This window comes from Pangasianodon hypophthalmus, chromosome 22 (assembly GCF_027358585.1).
Source record: "Pangasianodon hypophthalmus isolate fPanHyp1 chromosome 22, fPanHyp1.pri, whole genome shotgun sequence".
Taxonomy (NCBI): domain Eukaryota; kingdom Metazoa; phylum Chordata; class Actinopteri; order Siluriformes; family Pangasiidae; genus Pangasianodon; species Pangasianodon hypophthalmus.
Genome location: NC_069731.1, coordinates 1,044,790 through 1,064,531, shown reverse-complemented (window position 1 = coordinate 1,064,531; position 19,742 = coordinate 1,044,790). Strand labels below are relative to the sequence as shown.

General features: G+C 41.7%; 1 protein-coding gene across 3 annotated transcripts in view; it reads right to left on the bottom strand.

The window, feature by feature from the left end:
* cpne4a (copine IVa) overlaps nucleotides 1-18,969 on the bottom strand; it is a 53,600-nt gene extending 34,631 nt beyond the window's left edge. For 2 of the 3 annotated variants that reach the window (XR_004576993.2, XM_026911516.3), the window contains exons 1-2: nucleotides 18,153-18,615; nucleotides 8,607-8,796 (exon numbers count right to left, since the gene is read on the bottom strand). Coding sequence is in view for 2 of the 3 variants with exons in the window: in XM_026911516.3 (XP_026767317.1) it covers nucleotides 8,607-8,777 (171 nt within the window). In the remaining variant the exon portion in view is untranslated. Of the gene's footprint in view, nucleotides 1-8,606; nucleotides 8,797-18,152; nucleotides 18,616-18,730 lie in introns of those variants that run through there. The other variant, XM_026911517.3, reaches the window with a different exon arrangement.
* Between the last annotated feature and the right edge of the window lie 773 nt (nucleotides 18,970-19,742).

Below are 19,742 nucleotides of genomic sequence, written 5' to 3'. Positions count from 1 at the left end.
AAATGATAAATCTGGTGTCTATGTTATGACCCACACTTGCGAATAGCACAAGTCTGAGGTTATCTTGTTTTTAGCCATAGCAGCAATGAGATCATGCTAACTGCTTCCTGATTGCTTTCTTTCTTTCATTATTAGCCATGTTAGCATCTGTGGTAAGTTTCACTGGAGAAAATCAGGTGTTTGTTGGAAACCGTAAATTAAAATCCAACTCTGACTCCTCCAAACTTTAATCTGGACCCTGAGCTGCTGAGGACGCAGACTGTGTGGACGGGGTGTGTGTGAGATAAAATCGATCTCTACTTTGGAGCAATCTGAAGATAATGATATGGAACTGCAGAAGCAACGCAGCGTCTCTAAAATGAAATTCTGTAACTGGAGAAAAACTTTTTCCTGGAGGCCGTTTCAGTGAAAGTGGCTCGTCTTATCTGTAACCTGAGACGGAGGTTAGTCTCAGCTGCTCGCGTCTCCTGCACTGCATCAGCAGCTCCACCTTCTATCTGCTCCTCACTCCAGCTCCGCTCCGTGACCTTAAACACACGGGTAAAAGCAATCGCTTTCAGAGACTCGGAAATAAAAACACTTAGTGTGTGGACATTCTTCAGATTTAATGCTATTTCATGCTCTCTCTCTCTCTCTCTCTCTCTTTCTCTCACTCTCTATCTGTCTCTCTCTGTCTCTCTATCTGTCTCTCTCTGTCTCTCTATTTCTCTTACTCTCTATCTGTCTTTCTGAAAGCATCTTTCTCTCTCTGTCTCTCTCCTCTCTGCGTGTATCTGTCACTCTCTCTCTCTCTCTGTCTCTCTCAATTTCTGACACTCTCTCTCTCTCTCTCTATTTCTCTCTCTCTCTATCTGTCTCTCCCTCTGTCGCTCTCTCTGTCTCTCTCTATTTCTCTCACTCTCTATCTGTCTCTCTCTCTCTGTCACTCTCTCTGTCTCTCTAATTCTCTCACTATCTGTCGCTCACTCTGTTTCACTCTCTCTGGTGCTCTCTCTATTTCTCTCATCTTTCTCTCTATGTCTTTCTGCTTCTCTCTCTCTCTTTCTGTCACTCTCTATCTGTCTCTCTCCTCTGTGTCTATCTGTCTATCTGTCTCTAGATGTCTCTTTCTATGAAAACATCTTTGTCTCTCTTTCTTTCTGCCTCTCTCACTCTCTCTATCACTCTGTCTCCCTCTCTCCTCTCTGTGTCTATCTGTCTCTCTGAAAGCATCTTTCTCTCTCTCTTTCTGTCTCTCTCTTTTCTCTCTCTTCTCTCTATCTATCTGTCTTTCTATCTGTCTCTTTCTAGGTTTCTTTCTCTCTCTTTTTGTCTTTCTGTCTTACTCTTTGTCTCTCTTTCTGTCACTCTCTATCTGTCTCTCTTCTCTTTGTGTGTGTCTCTCTCTGTCCCTCTATCTATCTATCTATCTATCTATCTATCTATCTATCTATCTATCTATCTATCTATCTGTCTGTCTCTCTTGCTTTCTCTCTCTCCCCTTCTCCTTCTCTGTCTGACTCTCTCTGACTCTCTCTCTCTCTCTCTCTCTCTCTCTGTTTGCTGAGGATGTGAGGATGTGATGGAGGATGGAGGATTTCATCACTCATCGGTCAGTCAGACACAAAAATGGCAGCCGCTGATTTCCTCCGAGACCTCGGAGCCGTGCAACTTTGTCGTTTCCTCCACAATCCTCCTGAGCAGAAACACAGCGCAGGAAAGCAATTCAGACTCGAGACTTTCCTCAACTTTTCCAATCAAAACGTTCCGCAGGTTGAACTCGGCTGGTTATTGGATCGGTTTGGAGAGAGGAAGCTGATGTCGCTAACAAGGAAAGAAACACTGGAGCAACAATGCTATCATGCTAACACGTCCCTGATCACTGTCACTCGCTACTAGCTAGCTGATGCATAAAATGAGACGTGATCAATTCATTATGAAGAGAAAGTGTGCGTGTGTGTTTGTGTGTTTGTGTGTTTGTGTGTGTGTGTGTGTGTGTGATTTTTATGGCGATGCTGCAGTCGAAGAGCTTACATTTATCTTGTACCTTTCAGCTGCAGAACAGAGTGACAGAGAGGAAAGAGAGAGCGAGAGAAGGGACTGATTCACTGATTTATTCAGTAGTTTTTGCTCCGAGGTCAAAGGTTAAGCTCAGTCTGCCCAGATGCAGCAGGAAATCAGCAGAGGATGGATCTGACGATCTGAAACAGGGTTCCCCGAGGGCTCCTGACCCACATCTGGAGAAGTTCTCCTTTAAAAATAGATGTCAGATTTCTGAAGCAGCGCCTGATGTTCACGAGAGCAAAGTGTGATGCTGCTGCTTTACTTTCAGCGAAAACACAGAGTGAAAACTGGAGAAAATATCTCCTCTTCTCCTCACACACACACACACACACACACACACACACACACTTCCTCTCATATCCTTCTCTCCCTCGTTTAGACAAATATTACTGACACACTACATTCACCAAAGCTTTTATTCACATCTCAGCACAGCTGTAAGAAAGCTTTCTTTCTTTCTTTCTTTCTTTCTTTCTTGAGCATGTATGAATTCAAGAAAGAAAGAAAACAGGAAAGGCAAGAAAGAAAGAAAGAAAGAGGAAAAGATGTAAACAAATAAACAAACAAACAAAGAGTGAATGAATTAATGTATGAAAGAGCTATATAAAAAGAAATAAAAGAAACAAGAGAGGGAAGAAAATGAGAGGAAGAAAGGAATGAAGAAATGAGAGAGGAGAGAAAAAGGACTTTAATAAAAAATTAAGTTAATAAAAGTGCCTGTAAGGTGTCAAATCTGTCAGATATTCCTACACATACGGGGAAATTCAGTCCCCATCAAAATATAAAAACACAAGTGCGCACACACACACACACACACACACACACACAAATGTTTCCACTTTTGCCTGAGAGCATCCGACTACAGTGTTAAATCAAGGAGCTGCATTCTCAGCTTCAGGGCTGTCATGTTTCTTCCCTGCCATTGTGGAAATCTGAGGCTTTTCCTGTATCCGCAAACGCATCTTTAAACAAAACAAAAGCCCCGAATCACTTTTAAAGGCAGATCTGAACATCACCGAGATTTTTTTTTCTATCTAATCACTACATCCTGCTCCAGAAGGCTGGCAGTTTCATCTACAGAGGACGTGCAAACACGGCTCACAGAAAATCTCAGCTCACGTAAGCGCTAGATCTCCATTCAGTGCACAGCGTGTCACTCACACAAAGCCTTGTGGAGTTAAGATTATAGTTTTAGCTTCTTTAACAGGTTCTAGTTCAGAACTCTGTCTGATAGCGAAATACTTTTTGCACAGAATGTATAAGGATCACTCAGATGGACGAAAGAAGAGCAAAGGTAAGCAGTGTACGTTAAACAGCGAGGATTTAATACTGAAATTCCACACATCAGTATTCAGAACTCGGATGTAACTGCAGACTGAAGTGCTATTCAGAAGTTATGTGAGAGTTACGTTAACTAGGACTATTCATGACTGTATACTAGACTCCTGTTAGATTTATTTCAACGCTCACCATCTACTCATTCATACTTCAGCCAGCGCGTAACCCGAGTCTGAATACGCAGAACTTTCCCCCTGTTCACACTGATGTAACAGGGTCATTAGATCATTTAAACTATTGTAAAGCTTCTGTTAATTTGCTAGCTGCTTATCTCGGACCAGTTTCTCCGTCTGCTAAAACAAGACTTTTCAGAAGTTCGCTTTGCTCTGAGAGACACTGATGTCTTACGAGCGTCTTATAAATCAATCAAGCAACTTTAATGGAACGAGCAATGAAATATTGATTTAAAGTGCACTTGTATATTTGCGACTCGACCATCAATAAGTTATGCAGTGGATGTCGTGCTGATGATGATACATCACAACAGTGGAGCTTCTCATTTACATCTGAATTAGAAATTCGTGCCGATATTCAACCTTCATATCATAAAACTTTATCACAAATGTAGAGAAGCCATCAGGAACCATGAAGAACAACACGTTCTTCTAAACCACCATTATACAGACCATTAGAAACCACTAAAAATCCCCAAAAGCCCCTGCACTTTCGCAGGAGCCCTGTGGAAAGTTCTGGGAGCGACACACACCGAGAGGATGGAGATGGATGTAGACTTTAATAAATAAATAGATGATGACGTGGCACTTGAGAGAATCCATCAGCTGCAGCTGCAGAGTTTTATCTTCTCACATGCACTTTCTTACTTTTTACATAATTCATACACTTTCAAGCTGCTCGAGCCTCAATGTAAATCTCTCGACAGAGCGAGCACACACTCGCTCAGAGCACATGCTTGCTCCAAGCACACACTCGCTTCAAAATTACAATTACTGCAAATAGGAGGGGAACATCGCATGCATTAGCATTTGTAAGTGCTCCAATTTTCACACAGCTGAGAATCTGAATAATTTTCTGTTCACATGAACAGCATTTTCTAAAATATCTCCATCCACATGAAAACACAAAAACACTTTGAACATGCTGACATGTAAACGCCAGCCCAGTAGGTGGCGACAGTGGGTCATAAACGGTTACATTAAGTGGCTCAAGAATAGCGCTAAGAGCTGCGTATTGAGCGTACTGATGTACTGATGAATACATGAACTCAGTAAACTTTCAGTCCACGTGAGAATCCAACACACTGCCATGTTACTGAACAGAACGTGAGCTTTTTTATCCCTAACCGTGGTAAAAAAAAAAAAAAGAACGCCCACTCCTGTGAATTCTTTACTGGGTCATGTGGCATCCCAGTCCCAATACACACCTCTAATTACGAGCGTTAATTTATCCTTTCTGTTTTGAGATGTTACTGACCTACAAACATCATGTAGTGCACGCTGTATAGAATACAGGACAGTGTATAAAGTGCGTAGTGTGCAATTAGAGACGCAGCTTCAGTCCCAGTACACACACAGGAGTTCACACACTGCACATTTTTGTGCTTTCGCTGCCCAAAATCGTCTGATTCAGCTCATCAGATCTGCTTTAGCAGGACGAGGGGAAGTGCACAGGGCAGGAAATCACCTCTCAGTGGACTCTTCTGGAGCTAAAAACCTCACGTGCAGCTGCTTAGTTAAAAGCAATTAACATTAACATTAACATTAACACAGCACAGCTGTTTCTCAGCTCGCATACGTTAGCTGTGGTCAGACTGCTGTTACCTACCTAGTGCACTTACAGAACACAGAACATTACAGACTGAAGCGCTGAAAAACAATTATTTGATGCACTAACATGAAGCGACACTTCATAAGTATCTCTCTAGCTAATGTTAGATAGCTAATTCTCACTAAGCTACATGTGATTTGGCAACAGTCACCTCTAATTTATAAAACTTTGAAACCATAGCACTTCAAAGTGGGACACGCCCATGACAAAAGTGCATCAAAGTGGGACACGCCCATGACAGAAGTTCTTCAAAGTGGGACATGCCCATGACAGAAGTTCTTCAAAGTGGGACACACCCATGACAGAGATTCTTCAAAGTGAGACTCGCCCATTCCAGTGGTGCTTTAAAGTGGGACACGCCCATGACAAAAGTGCATCAAAGTGGGACACGCCCATGACAGAAGTTCTTCAAAGTGGGACACGCCCATGACAGAGATTCTTCAAAGTGAGACTCGCCCATTCCAGTGGTGCTTTAAAGTGGGACGCGCCCATGACAGAAGTGCTTCAAAGTGGGACACACCCATGACAGCGGTTCTTCAAATTGGGACGCGCCCATGACAGAAGTGCTTCAAAGTGGGACACGCCCATGACAGAGGTTCTTCAAAGTGAGACACGCCCATTCCAGTGGTGCTTTGAAGTGGGACACGTCCATGACAAAGGTTCATCAAAGTTGGACATGCCCAGGACAGTGGTATTTTGAAGTGGTACATGCTCATGACAGAGTTGCTTTGATGTGCGACACGCCCACGCCAGTGGTGCTTTGAAGTGGGACACGCCCATGACAGAAGTGCTTCAAAGTGGAAAACGCCCATGCCAGTGTCTCTGTCTTGAACTAGCTAAGAAGAGTGGATTAGCATTGTCTCTGTACTGGGATCAGATGTGTCTGCTATACTTTGAATAATTATTATATTTAATTTTGTCTTTTCATATTTACCTGGAGAATTGTTCTAAACACGCCTCAGGAAACACACCCTAATCACCAGTGATGATAGTTAACCCGATTGAGGAATGTGTTTTGCGCTACGTGCGTTATTAGCATTCTCAGCGTGACTGTTATATTACAGATCTCAGAAATGATTAGCCGCCGTTGTTACATTATTAATGGATTTATTATGAGTTTCTAATCACACCTCCTCCGGCTCCCTGCAATTTCACCGCTCTTTTAAGATTATTGCTCATCACTCTTCTGTACGAGATCCCAGTAAACTCTGTTGTGAAATCGATAACGGACTGTGTGATAGCGTGTGTTCTCCGTGTCAGATTATACGATGCAGCATTTAAACAAATCAACTACGTTCTGCTCACGTCAGCGTCAGTCAGCGTGAGCCGGATATCAGCTCGTGCAGAAAGTTACGGCCTCGCATAAACACAAAGTGAGCTTGAGGTGATAAACTGAGGTTTTTTTGCATTAGCATATTTCGTTTATCGTCATCGCTGCTACTGTATCCGTAGCCGTCCTGTCAGTTCGCCATGAGTTAGCAGCGCTAATACTCTGAGATTTCAACTGTAAGCATGGTTTCATCTTCTCCTGTCATATACGATCTGTCATTAAATGTGTATAGAGATATAGGAAGAAAAATAAATCTTGGAATGAAGTAGCAGAGATCATTGGTGCCTCTGGTGAGTGTATGTGGCTAGTACAGTTAGCTCACTTTGCTAATCTAATCTGAGAACGATGCTAGTACAAAGCCGAGCACGTAACATTTAAACACACACACAAGATTTCATGCTGAGTAGTGCGTTATTTAATTTGTGTTTAACTACTTAGCTTTAGAAGCTATATATAAAAACTAACGCCAGGCCGGCCACGCCCACGAGACACAACAGCATCAGTCACGACATGCACACAAGAGACACACTACAAGCGACACAAGCGACTTTACGAACACAGGATTATCCTGGAAGTGTTAACTCGTTAGCATTGATTCTATAAAGCTCAAAACACAAGCTGAGAAGATTCCGGGCCTTTCGTTTTCACATGGACATGGCACGGATTTGAAAACGCACTCGATTTCGCTTAAACGTCCCGCAGGGACACGCCAGCGCCTCGAGGACTCGCCGGATTGAAATGATGAAAATGATGTGACGACCCCAACAGCTTGCCTCAGGAAACAGAGCGTCATAAAACGAACAAAATGGGCTATTTTACAATAATTCATGTGATATTACATCAAGCGGGAACACACACTCACACACACACACACACACACACACACAAGGATCAGGAACGGCGCTGTTTCATAAACGGCTAATGAGGAACGAAGGGGGCGATGAGAAAGGATCCGGCTGTTGAGTTGGCACAAAACACACAGAGAGATTGCACTGAGAACATATGCGCACACACACACACACACATACACACACACACATACACACACACACATACACACACACACACACATATTAAAATGCTGCACATCTAGGCCTTTTGTTAATCTTATCAGCGACCATACAAACACCTGAAAACAAACACCACTGGGTTTTGCTTCTACGTGTGTTCTAGCATTTGGAAAGGTTCTGTAAATGCTACTAAGAACTACAGATCCAAATACAGGGAAAAAACCTACAGGGAAAAAATCCCACATTCCGATTGGGAAAAAAACATTCACATCAACCTCCGAGTGGGAATTATGAGTCGTAATTTTCTGAAAAACCTGAAGGTTTTAAACATGTCAAGGAAATAAAGGCTGAATATTGGGAATTTTCGTTCCCATATAATATATAATATAATATCTCGGCTTATAATGAATTACAGCTGATAAATTTCAGTTCTGTTAAAGATTAGCAAGACAGTATGCTAATGTTTCAACATGAACACAGCTGTACGCTAACACTAGCTGATGTTAGAGTGAAAAAAAAAACCCACAATCGTCACTTTTATGTAGTGAATGCTTTCGAGTCGGAATAACGGGAGACAGTGAGATCTTGTCGTCCATGTTGGCGTTTCCTCTCCACACTGTAAAATAAACGCTTGTCTACGGACGTAATGTAAACATTTTAGCGTAAAATTTACTCAATCCTTCGAAAAGTTATTCAAACAATCATTAGATAAGTTAGCTATGCTAGCTGCTGAGATAAGATTACATATTTGATATCGTTGATATTCAGTTCATCTGATTAATTGAGTAGCTTTTTTTTTGTAACTTTGTAAATACTTGATAATTTTGCTAAAGTGCTACAATTTTTTTTCCGTTAATGATGTCTTCGATTAGCTTCGATTTGTATCATATAGTTCAATGTAATATTAAGAAAATCTGATTCTTTGCAGAAAAAAGAAATTCTGATTCACTCATAATACATGGATGAAAATGTCTATAGCAGACTCCTCAGTAGTGCACACTCTGTTCCCTATCGAGGCCACAAGAGCGTTTAGGACACACACATTTCAGACTCTCACTTCCTGGCTGTGTATAAACGCAGGAAAGTGAAAGCAGCTTCACCTCGATCCACTGGCCGTGCGACTGCATCTTGAGCAGGACGCAGGGGTCGGGTTTGGACAGAGCGTCCCGGTCCGAGATTCCTTTACACGCCACGCGCAGCTCCACTTTAGTCAGGCAGGGACTGTTAAAGAGCCCCAGCGAGGTGGCGGCCGACTCGTAGATGTCACTCATTTTCAGTTCAGTGCTGACGCTGTGAAGGAGAAACAGGAAAGATTCATACAGGGGAAAAGATTATTTCCAGTTCGAAACTTAACTGTGCAGTTAAACAGTTAATTACACAAGATCTGATATTATAGAAGACCAGAAACACGACAAAAACTCATGACAAAGTCCATTCTTTTCACTATGAAATAATACACTGTTTTCCACTCTCAAAACATTACAATAAACATAATTTATTGATTTATCATTTATTAATTCTATTTTAATAATCTATTTCACATTTTCACCACAGGGGGCGCCAAAGCAACAGACACAACAAATAAACATTTCATTAACCAAATTATCCTTCATACAAAGCGGAGAGTTTTTCTTTTGTGTATGTTTTACTGCAGTTTACCCACCTAAATAAAAAATAAACCAGGAAATAAGGAGGAATAAATGCCATTAAATCTATAAATCTTTGTATTTGTGTGCAGAATGCTAAAATAAAATAAAATAAAAACAATAATTTTATAATTATGTATTTGCAATTCATGAAATTACAATCATTGCATTTTCTGGATGTTCCACAACTTTAAATGGAATTATAAACAGATAAAAAGTGTGATATAACTATAATAGGATAAAAAAAATATGACTTATTCCTTAACAAATAAGAAATTGTAATTTCTTTTTTGGTAAATTGCTGTGGTGTAAGAGGAATAAAACACTCAGGGACGTGCTGTTATAGGAAAATAATCAGTGGTAACAGTAACTCCGCTTCATCACACCATCACATTATTGCTTCATCATGGTTTACATCGTGGTTTGTTTTTATTAACTTTTAATTTTTATTAACCTTAAACATTCAAAATCTTATATACTGGATTGTGTAAATTATCTCTTTTTTTAAGTAGAAGCTTTATAATCAGTCTTTAAGTCCAGATTATCTGAACTAGAAAATCTGTCCAATGAAACAACACACTAAACGTTTAAATATTAAAACCTTTGATGCAAAAAATAAGACATTTTCTGGTCTAGATTTTCTCTTCCAGGAAAATAAACAGTGTTTCAGCAAACCAGCGCCACCATGCAGCTCCGAGTCAGTTACATCATCAAAGGAAAAATAAAAATAAAAACAGCATGACAACAAAAGTTATTACACGATTTACTCTGAAGCACAATACACGATCAGAAGCTCACTCTGTGTGTGTGTGTGTGTGTGTGTGTGTGCGTGTGAGAGAGAGACAGAGACGGCCGGAGAGAATTTTACTGAATGGATTTTAAACATAAAAGCTGACAAAAAAAACAAGACATGAAACAAAATTAATAAACACATGAAACAGACATAAAGGAAAGAGTCCCAGTGAAGTGGGCGTGGCCTCTGTGTCTCTGTCTCAGTGAAGAAGGCGTGGCCTCCGTGTGTCAGTCTCAGTGAAGTGGGCGTGGCCTCCGTGTGTTAGTCTCAGTGAAGAAGGCGTAGCCTCCGTGTGTCAGTCTCAGTGAAGTGGGCGTGGCCTCCGTGTGTTAGTCTCAGTGAAGAAGGCGTGGCCTCCATCTCTGTCTTAGTGAAGGAGGCGTGGCCACCGTGTGTCAGTCTCAGTGAAGAAGGCGTGGCCTCCATGTCTGTCTTAGTGAAGGAGGCGTGGCCTCCTTGTGTCAGTCTCAGTGAAGAAGGCGTGGCCTCCATGTCTGTCTTAGTGAAGGAGGCGTGGCCTCTGTGTGTCAGTCTCAGTGAAGGAGGCGTGGCCTCTGTGTGTCAGTCTCAGTGAAGGAGGCATGGCCTCTGTGTGTCAGTCTCAGTGAAGGAGGCGTGGCCTCTGTGTCAGTCTCAGTGAAGGAGGCGTGACCTCTGTGTCTCAGTCTCAGTAAAGGAGGCGTGGCCTCTGTGTGTCAGTCCAAGTGAAGAAGGCGTGGCCTCTGTGTGTCAGTCTCAGTGAAGAAGGCGTGGCCTCCATGTCTGTCTTAGTGAAGGAGGTGTGGCCTCTGTGTGTCAGTCTCAGTGAAGGAGGCGTGGCCTCTGTGTGTCAGTCTCAGTGAAGGAGGCGTGACCTCTGTGTCTCAGTCTCAGTAAAGGAGGCGTGGCCTCTGTTTACTAGTGGCTTCTGTGCTTCAGTAAAAATGAAGGAGGCGTGGCCTCTGTGTCACTCTCAATAAAGTAGGTGTGGCCAATGTGCCTGTCAGTCACAGTAAATGAGGTGTGGCCTCTCAATAAACTGTACAATATTGTATCTCATTGGATCACATCATACTGTATTGAAAAAGCTCACATCAAGAGACCTGTCAATCAAGAGTATTAAGCCACGCCCAGACAGTTCTTAGAACATTCTAACCTACAAGTTCAGTTTTGTTTCAAACTTTCCAGGATGTTTAATAAAACTCTAAAGGAATCATTCGTGTATTCTCTCTCAGTGTGTGTGCTGACCCCTGACCACACTGCAGCACAAACACACCCTTTATATCGTCCTCTGGCTTTCCTCCAACACACTCCGTGGTGATTTAACACATCACGTATTAGTGATTTAACACCGAGTGCATTGTGTTTGTCATCAGAATTACTGTAACTGCTCACAGCGAGATCCTTACAGCTCAATCAAACGCTGATTCCCGGCTGCTCCATAACCATCCATCACTGCTGTACGAGCTCAGTGACAGCCGACAGCCTCATCTATCACACCCCGGGAGAGCCGAGGTAGAGCGAGCGTGTGTGTGTGTGTGTGTGTGCGTGTGAGGGGAAACCTGTCTGATTAGGCAATCCTGTCTCCTTTGTGGAATTTGATGGGTCCTCAATAAAAGCCACTGGAACACCAACAACATGAAGAGCTGAGATCTCGATCTCAGAATAACTCTGCTAGTGATGTCATTCCTATGGTTATGGATTCTGTGGTTTTATACACTGAAATACACTGAAATAGTTGCTAAACAAAGTGAGTTTGTTTTGTTGTGTGTGTGTGTGTGTGTGTGTGTGTGTGTGTGTGTGTGTGTGTGTGTGTGTGTGTGTGTGTGTGTGTGTGTGTGTGTGTATTAATAATGCATGAACGTGCTCCCTGAGAGTGGTGCAGCTGTCTGAGGTTTTGCCAGGTTGTCACGAGAGCGGCTGAGGTTTGAATCCTGACGATGCCGTGGCCAGAAGTCTTAAAAAAACCGAGAGTGTGAGGTGGAAGCTCTGGGAATATCGACTCTTACAGATTGACAACTTACAGACGTGACCATGTGATCGGATCTTATACATTTAAGCTGCAAATTTACAGAAAGTAACATCAATGTTTTTTAAAATTCCATATGTATGAGGGCTATAAATTGTGGGCGTGTCTACACCACAATGTGGGCGTGTCTACACCACATCTCGAAAGTCTAGTTCGGTAAACATCTTTTATATAAGACCCGTATTCTCTGTGTTCTCTTTCTGTCTGTAATAAAAGTCTTCTCTATGCTAAACTCTCTCATCCAGACGACTAAAAATGAACACAGCACGATCCGGTGTCTCTCAGGCGTCACACGTGGTGACATGTCAGGAAAAACCACTCAGTGTGGTGCTGCTGTAGGAAAATGATCAACGACAGGGTGGTGTGATGAAGCGGAGTTACTGTTTCCACCCTGAAGCTGATTATTTTCCTATAACTGCACGTCCCTGAGTGTTATATTCCTCTTACACCACAGCAGTGTGTCAATAATTACAACACATCATACTTTTATCCATTTATAGTTATATTTACAGTTGTGGAACATCCATGAAACAACTTAGATCCTGTTGTCACTTACGTTATAGCAGCTATAAACAGTTGTTCCCTCACCAGCCTCTCTTTTTTCTCTCTCTTTTGAAGTTAATAAGTTGATAAAAAATTGCAGCTTGTTACGCGTGTTACTGAGAAACCGCAAAGAAGCGTAAACTCCTCTGTCCTGAAGACGTCAGAAAACGTAAATTTTTAATCTGTTTATTATCAGTGGAGCGTCTGCTGTACACGTCCCTGTGAATGAGCTGTTGCTATAGAAATGATAACTTATTAGAACAAACGCATTCATTTAAACCCTAAATTATAAATATTCATGAAGATTAGACTTGGATCAAGACCATGAGGGAGAGTTAGACTCGGTACACACCGCTTCTGGAAACGAACCATATCTGTAAAGAATTCTCACAATCTGAGAGGAACACAAACACGGGAGAAACTCTGCATGAGCCGTGAGACGGATGGACGTGTTGCTCACTCTGAATTCTGAATAACACCCCTCAGTGGAGCTCCTGTTCAACCCCAACATTTAAAATCATACACACACACAGACAGACACACAAACACACACACAGACACACACACAAACAGACACACAAACACACACAGCCAAAAAACAAAACAGCAGCTTCCTAACCTCTAGCCAATACATCAGTCTATGAAGAGCTGGAGAATAAAGCAAAGAAATGAGTTTGATCACTGCTTTCTCCCGCTCTCTCTCCCTCTGTCTCTCTCTGTCTCTCTTTCTGTCTCTCTTTCTTTCTTTCTTTCTCTCTCTCTGTGTCTCTCTCTTTCTTTCTTTCTTTCTCTCTCTCACTGTGTCTCTGTTTCTTTCTCTCTCTGTTTCTCTTTCTTTCTTTCTTTCTTTCTCTCTCTCTCTCTATCTCTCTCTCTCTCTTTCTTTCTTTCTCTCTCTCTCTCACTGTGTCTCTGTTTCTTTCTTTCTTTCTTTCTCTCTCTGTTTCTCTCTCTTGCTTTCTTTCTTTCTTTTTTTCTCTCTCTTTCTCTCTTTCTCTCTCTTTCTCTCTCTTTCTCTTTCTCTCTCTCTCTCTCTTTCTCTCTCTCTTTCTCTCTCTCTCTCCCACACACACATGGCTTTTGTCGTATCTTAAAGATAGGAATTCTTCAGAGGCACGATGAGGAAGTGATTGTGGTTAAAGCTTTGTCTCTGTGACTTTTCAGACTCTCTGTCTCCCAATGAATAGACATCAAGAGCCAATCGAATCAGCATTTTCTCAATCTTATGCAAATTCGTGATGATGCCGTGAAGCAACAAATCCCATAAACTGGACTGAATCAATTTCCTGGATCAACCGTACAGCCCTCTCGAATCTCTACTCTCACAACTTCAGTTCCAAACATCGTTTATTTCCATTCAACAGAATCCAACATGCAGATACGGAAAGGAAAGCTCTCCCGGAGTTTTATTACCTCATTAAACTACATTATAAACAAAACCTTAACACGATGATGTATATTAATTATACAGAATACTGTAGATATTTTGTGGGTAATAGGGGTTTGCACGATTACTCATTTTTACTAGCTGACCAGTGATTCAAACAACTTAGTCAATTAGTCGTCTCTTCTAGAGTTAAAACAGAAACTACTGCTGTTGCTATTACAAATTACATTTCCAGCTTCAGTGCTTTTCAGGCTACAGTGTTAATGACGAAAGTAAATAAATCAGTTCCATAAATGTGGAAAATAGTACATTTTTGTATCATGTTACACTATTTAAGGACTCTTCAGAAAAAAACAAGGCACTCACATGGAGGGACCGGCAGTTCAACTGAAATTACTGATTCTGAAACCGAGAGCGTGGAAAGTCCTCTTTCACACAGCGCTGATCGCTACTGCAGTGCCATGAAAAAATGACTATAAATTACTGTAAAATGCACAAAAACAGAACAAAGCACACACACACATCACCACCACATCCCGTAGTTATTACACCGCTCTCGTTATCACTGATAATTTCCGGAAATCTGCAGAGAAAGTCCTAGTTTGACTGTATTTAAGAGCAGACTGTTACACAGGTTAGGTAAGATATTTAAAAGCGGAGTGTAAGGAATAAAATATCTGTTGAGATAAGTAGCGTTGCCATGTTTTCCTCTGGGTCCTCCGGCTTCCTCCCACCTCCCAAAAAACATGCCTGACTCTAAACCGAGAAAGTAAATTCTTTTCCTATAACGGTTTCCAAGTTTTATATTTTTGTATATTTATAGATCATTTTTAATGAGGGCAAAGGTGTAGAGATGTTGTCAGGACATTTTACTTGTTTACTGGACATTTTAAGCAATTTATTACAATTTATTCAAAATGACTACACACCCACATAATTCTAACAGCACAGTGATGTCAGATGAACTGTCACTGTGATACGAGATCACACCCATGGCACACACATGACGATGAGCCGCCTCGCGTCCTGCTGTGTTTTTACACTAATTAGCTGTCATTTCGTCACGGTGCCGATGAGGAAACACCGATGCTGAACAGCAGCTCAACACATCAGGAGAAGCTTCTTGTGAGTGAAATGAGGCTCAGCTGGAGAAATGTGAAAGGGATTGTGGGAGACAAGCACAACTCCACTTCCTGAGGCGTTACGGCGAGTCGATCCCTCAATTTCTCCTTGTAAATCCTTTCAGAAGACCATTATCTGCCTGCCTCTACACAACTCCGCTCTCTCTAATCTGAAACAGTGGCATCGAGCGAGAGCCGAGCGAGAGAGAGGGATTCCCACTACACGTCAAGAGGGAGACAACGATCCACTGCTACAGAAAACACTCTCATTTACCCACAATGCACCTGTCAAAATGAGACAGTGTAATTGCACAGGCTTTAGAAGATTTTGGCTTCAGGTTGACTGTTACAAAGCCTCCTTCACTGAGACTGACACAGAGACCACGCCTCCTTCACTGAGACTGACACAGAGACCACGCCTCCTTCACTGAGACTGACACAGAGACCACGCCTCCTTCACTGAGACTGACACCGAGGCCACGCCTCCTTCACTGAGACTGACAGATACTGAGGCCACGCCTCCTTCACTGAGACTGACACAGAGGCCACGCCTCCTTCACTAAGACTGACACAGAGACCACGCCTCCTTCACTGAGACTGACACAGAGGCCACGCCTCCTTCACTGAGACTGACAGATACTGAGGCCACGCCTCCTTCACCGAGACTGACAGATACTGAGGCCACGCCTCCTTCACTGAGACTGACATATACTGAGGCCACGCCTCCTTCACTGAGACTGACAGATACTGAGGCCACGCCTCCTTCACCGAGACTGACACAGAGGCCACGCCTCCTTCACTGAGACTGACAGATACTGAGGCCACGCCTCCTTCACCGAGACTGACACAGAGACCACGCCTCCTTCACTGAGACTGACAGATACTGAGGCCACGCCTCCTTCACTGAGACTGACAGATACTGAGGCCACGCCTCCTTCACTGAGACTGACAGATACTGAGGCCACGCTTCCTTCATGGAGACTGACACAGAGGCCACGCCTCCTTTACTGAGATCGGTTTACTGAGATAGGTTGGTGAGCTTATTTTCAAATGAATTATTTTTAAATTAGCAGAGAAAAAAAATCATCTTAAAAAAACCTACAATACAGAAATAAATCACATTTCACACATCTAAATATTCTCCTGCCTTTTTAGGCTTCATGAAATAACAAGGCTTTTATCTTTTTAAACCTACGCTGCAGATCCGACCAGAACTCAAGAGAAAGAGGATTAATGCCAGATCTGGCGTTTCAGCCTGTCAGAGAGGAGGAGATGAAGTGGGTTTCACACGCCGTCTCATTAGCCTTAAACCTGCAAGTGTGTGCTTATTTACTCGGATTTGATCTATTGCAATTATAACGAGGACAATAATAAGGCCTCGGGCTCCTCGTCAGACGCCTAGCTCGTTATCTTCCTGAGGCGGGATAATTAAAGAGTACTTATTATGCTTTATGAATAGCATAAAGCTATTTATGAAAGCTTCCGCAGTCAGATAGCTAGTGTGTGTGTGTGTGTGTGTGTGTGTGTGTGTGTATGTGTGTGAGAAAGACCCAGAAGATTCTAAAATCAAAAGAAAAGCCAGGTAAAGACATGACAGAGGCTCTGAACAATAAAACACAAAGGTGAAGCAATTAACCTGCTCAGGATGTGTGTGTGTGTGTGTGGATAAACAGCTCGTTGCCTGTGTGCTAACATGCTAATGGATCACCACTGAGCTTCACCAGATGTCTCTACAGAAATAAAAATTATGTACATGTGGGAATTATGCTTAAAAGATAAATAGGTTAATTAGAGACCCAAACATTAACGCAGGTTTATGAAGCCACACTTACTGAGATGGACGGACACATAGGCCACACCTCCTCCACTCATATTTTACCATATTATACCATCGGATTTCAGCAACCTGGTTGCCTCTGCCAAGAGGTTAAGACTTGGCTATAGATACTTTTATACCTTTCAAGGTATTAACCTCAGACTTACATCTATAGGAACAAACAAATATAAAGAAACACAAAGTCTATGGCTCAAGTAGCCTTTATAAAGCAGTTCCAGCAAGTGACTCAGTTACTGTTTCCTGTAAATTCCTTACTTTGCCTAAGTTATAGATGTTATTTAAGAGCTTAAAAATAAAACTAAGAGAAAATAAAATAAAACTATACAACATTCCCATGTGTTCAGGCTTAAAATCTCACTCTTTACATGTATTATTCATGTTGCACTCTTCCTCAGGCTGTGAGGGGACAAGCACCTGAGGTAAGCAGTTTCTGCCCCTTTGCCCGAGCAAACTGTCGAAATAAATGAATAAATAATGACAAAAAACATCAATAAAGATATACTAGAGTATCAAACGTCAAATTAGCAGCCTGTGACGCCTGAAGTTGCCTTAAAACGCAGCTTTAATAAACGAGGCTTTAATAACGAGCTAGCTAGTTAGCTACCAGCCGTGACGAAGCTTCAGCGGTTGCCTTGACAACCGCTCACCACCCAGCACACTAGCGTACTACACAGCACGTCAGATGAGTGCGCTGACGTCACAGGGTAGCACAAGTACCCCACTGATCTACATACTATTTAGTACGAGAGTGTGCATCGCCTGTTTAACACCTGCAATACTTTTCACTCATTTTATTTAACTAAATATATACAATATTAATACATGGCACAAGCGCGTGAGGATTTCAGTCGTGTTTTAATGTTTTCGCAGGGATTAAGAAGCTAAAATGTCACAATATTCGTGAAAATTTCGTGCAAAGTGATGTCATCATCAGTGAATGTGCAAAATCAACTCAAATTAACTTTCAATTTCTATTTTTATAAAACTATTCAAACTTTTTTATATATATATTTGTACTATTCTAGGCTAAATTACACTTAGCATCCTCAATTTCTTCCTCAGCTGCTTATATTCTAATGCAATAATGCAATGACCTTATTTAAATATTAAGCAATAATTAGTGTAAAAGTTCAATAACTCAGAACAAATTCCACTATTTTTTTCTCACAGTGTATTTCCATGTCATATACAGTACAGTCTACATGCATCCTACTACACCCTGGCATTTAACATGGGAAACAGGTAATATTCCAGGTGTTCATTACAAACAAAAGAAAAGGTGACTAGAGGAAGAGAACAGCTTCAACTTACCTTAAACATGGAAGAAATAAATCCAGGCAGATGAGGGTTTAATGAAGGAATTAAACAGAGGAAAGTGTGTAAACCTCCATCCTGGAGTCCATCCTGAGCTCAGGTGTTGAGGAGCTGTGTAGAGGAATAAAGAGGAATACAGAGGGATGAAGAGGGATACAGAGGGATATAGAGGACTAGAAGAGGCTGAGAGTTTTCTGCACAGAGTGTTTGATGTTTCTGCTCCTCTCTACACTGAGCTTTACACTGCCACTCCAGACTGCTCGGGGTTTTATTATAACCTGCTGCTGCTGCTGCTGCTGAAGCCATGCGGGGATTTAACCTGAGAAACAGCGACATCTAGCGGTCACACCGAGTAAACAGTTCTAACTCATTAATCCACTGACATCCTGAGTGGACAAGGAGCTCAAGAGGAACCTGGGCTTCCTAAAACATCCAGGAAGGAAAAAACAAGCATTATAATCTACAGGGTGTCCCAAAAGTCTCCTACATAGGAGGAAATGATCACTTTTTAACAAAATCTAACTTTATTTACAAAACCTCCTCTCCATGATTGCCGTTTCCATGGTAACACTCACAGAGTCATCTTTCCCAGCTTCAGGTCCCAGTTTGGCGACAGTGTGGTGTGTGTGATGTGCTCGCCATGTTTCGTGTTAAAGTCCATCGCAACCTTGAGACAGCTTCCTGATCCAGCCCCGAGAATGATTCCATACGTTCTTCTTTTGTCAAATGCTTTCTTAAAGGCTGTCTGAAAATACATATATAAAATATAACCCAAGTATGAAAACTTTTGGAAGACATTTTGTTAAAAAGTGTTAATTTCCCCTCTGTATGGAGACTTTTGGGACACACTGTATTATGACATCTTTGTTGTTTTCCATCACATTATGAGAATCAACTTAATGGTTTCCATCAAAATTACTATATGTGTGCATTGGGAGTTTGGCATAAAGTACATAAGGAATAAAACATGACAGGGTGTGCTGTTATAGGAAAATAATCAACGACAGGGTGGTGTGATGCAACAGTGCAAAGTGGAGTTACTCTCACCACCTCACTGTGGATTATTTCCCTATAACAACACACCCAGAGTGTTTTATTCTCCTTATACCACAGCAATTCACCAAAGATTACAATTTTTAATTTATTAAAAAGACAACATATCTTTATAAATACATTTAATGATGTTCTCACTTACGTTATGGCTTACAGTCGTTCCTTCACCAGCTTCTCTTTTCATGCAGGTTGTTACCAAGAAATACTTTCCCTTAGTGAAAAATTTACTGTTACAAAGCGCTGACACTGGAGACTCCTTCCATAAATGTTTAATAAACATATTTCTCCTTAAGAGAAAACTTATTTTCTGGATATTATTATTAGTGTATTAATGTTATTATCATTATTATTATTAGTGGAGCGTTGGCTGTACAAGTCCCTGTGAATGAGCTGTTACTGTAGAAACAAAAATGGATTATTTTGACGAGCGCATTAATAGAAACCTGCGATTTGCAGCTGTGCTACTGTCAGAGCTGCTGTTATAGAAAATTAATCAACACCTTCACAATCACAATCCAGAATCCAACAGCGCTG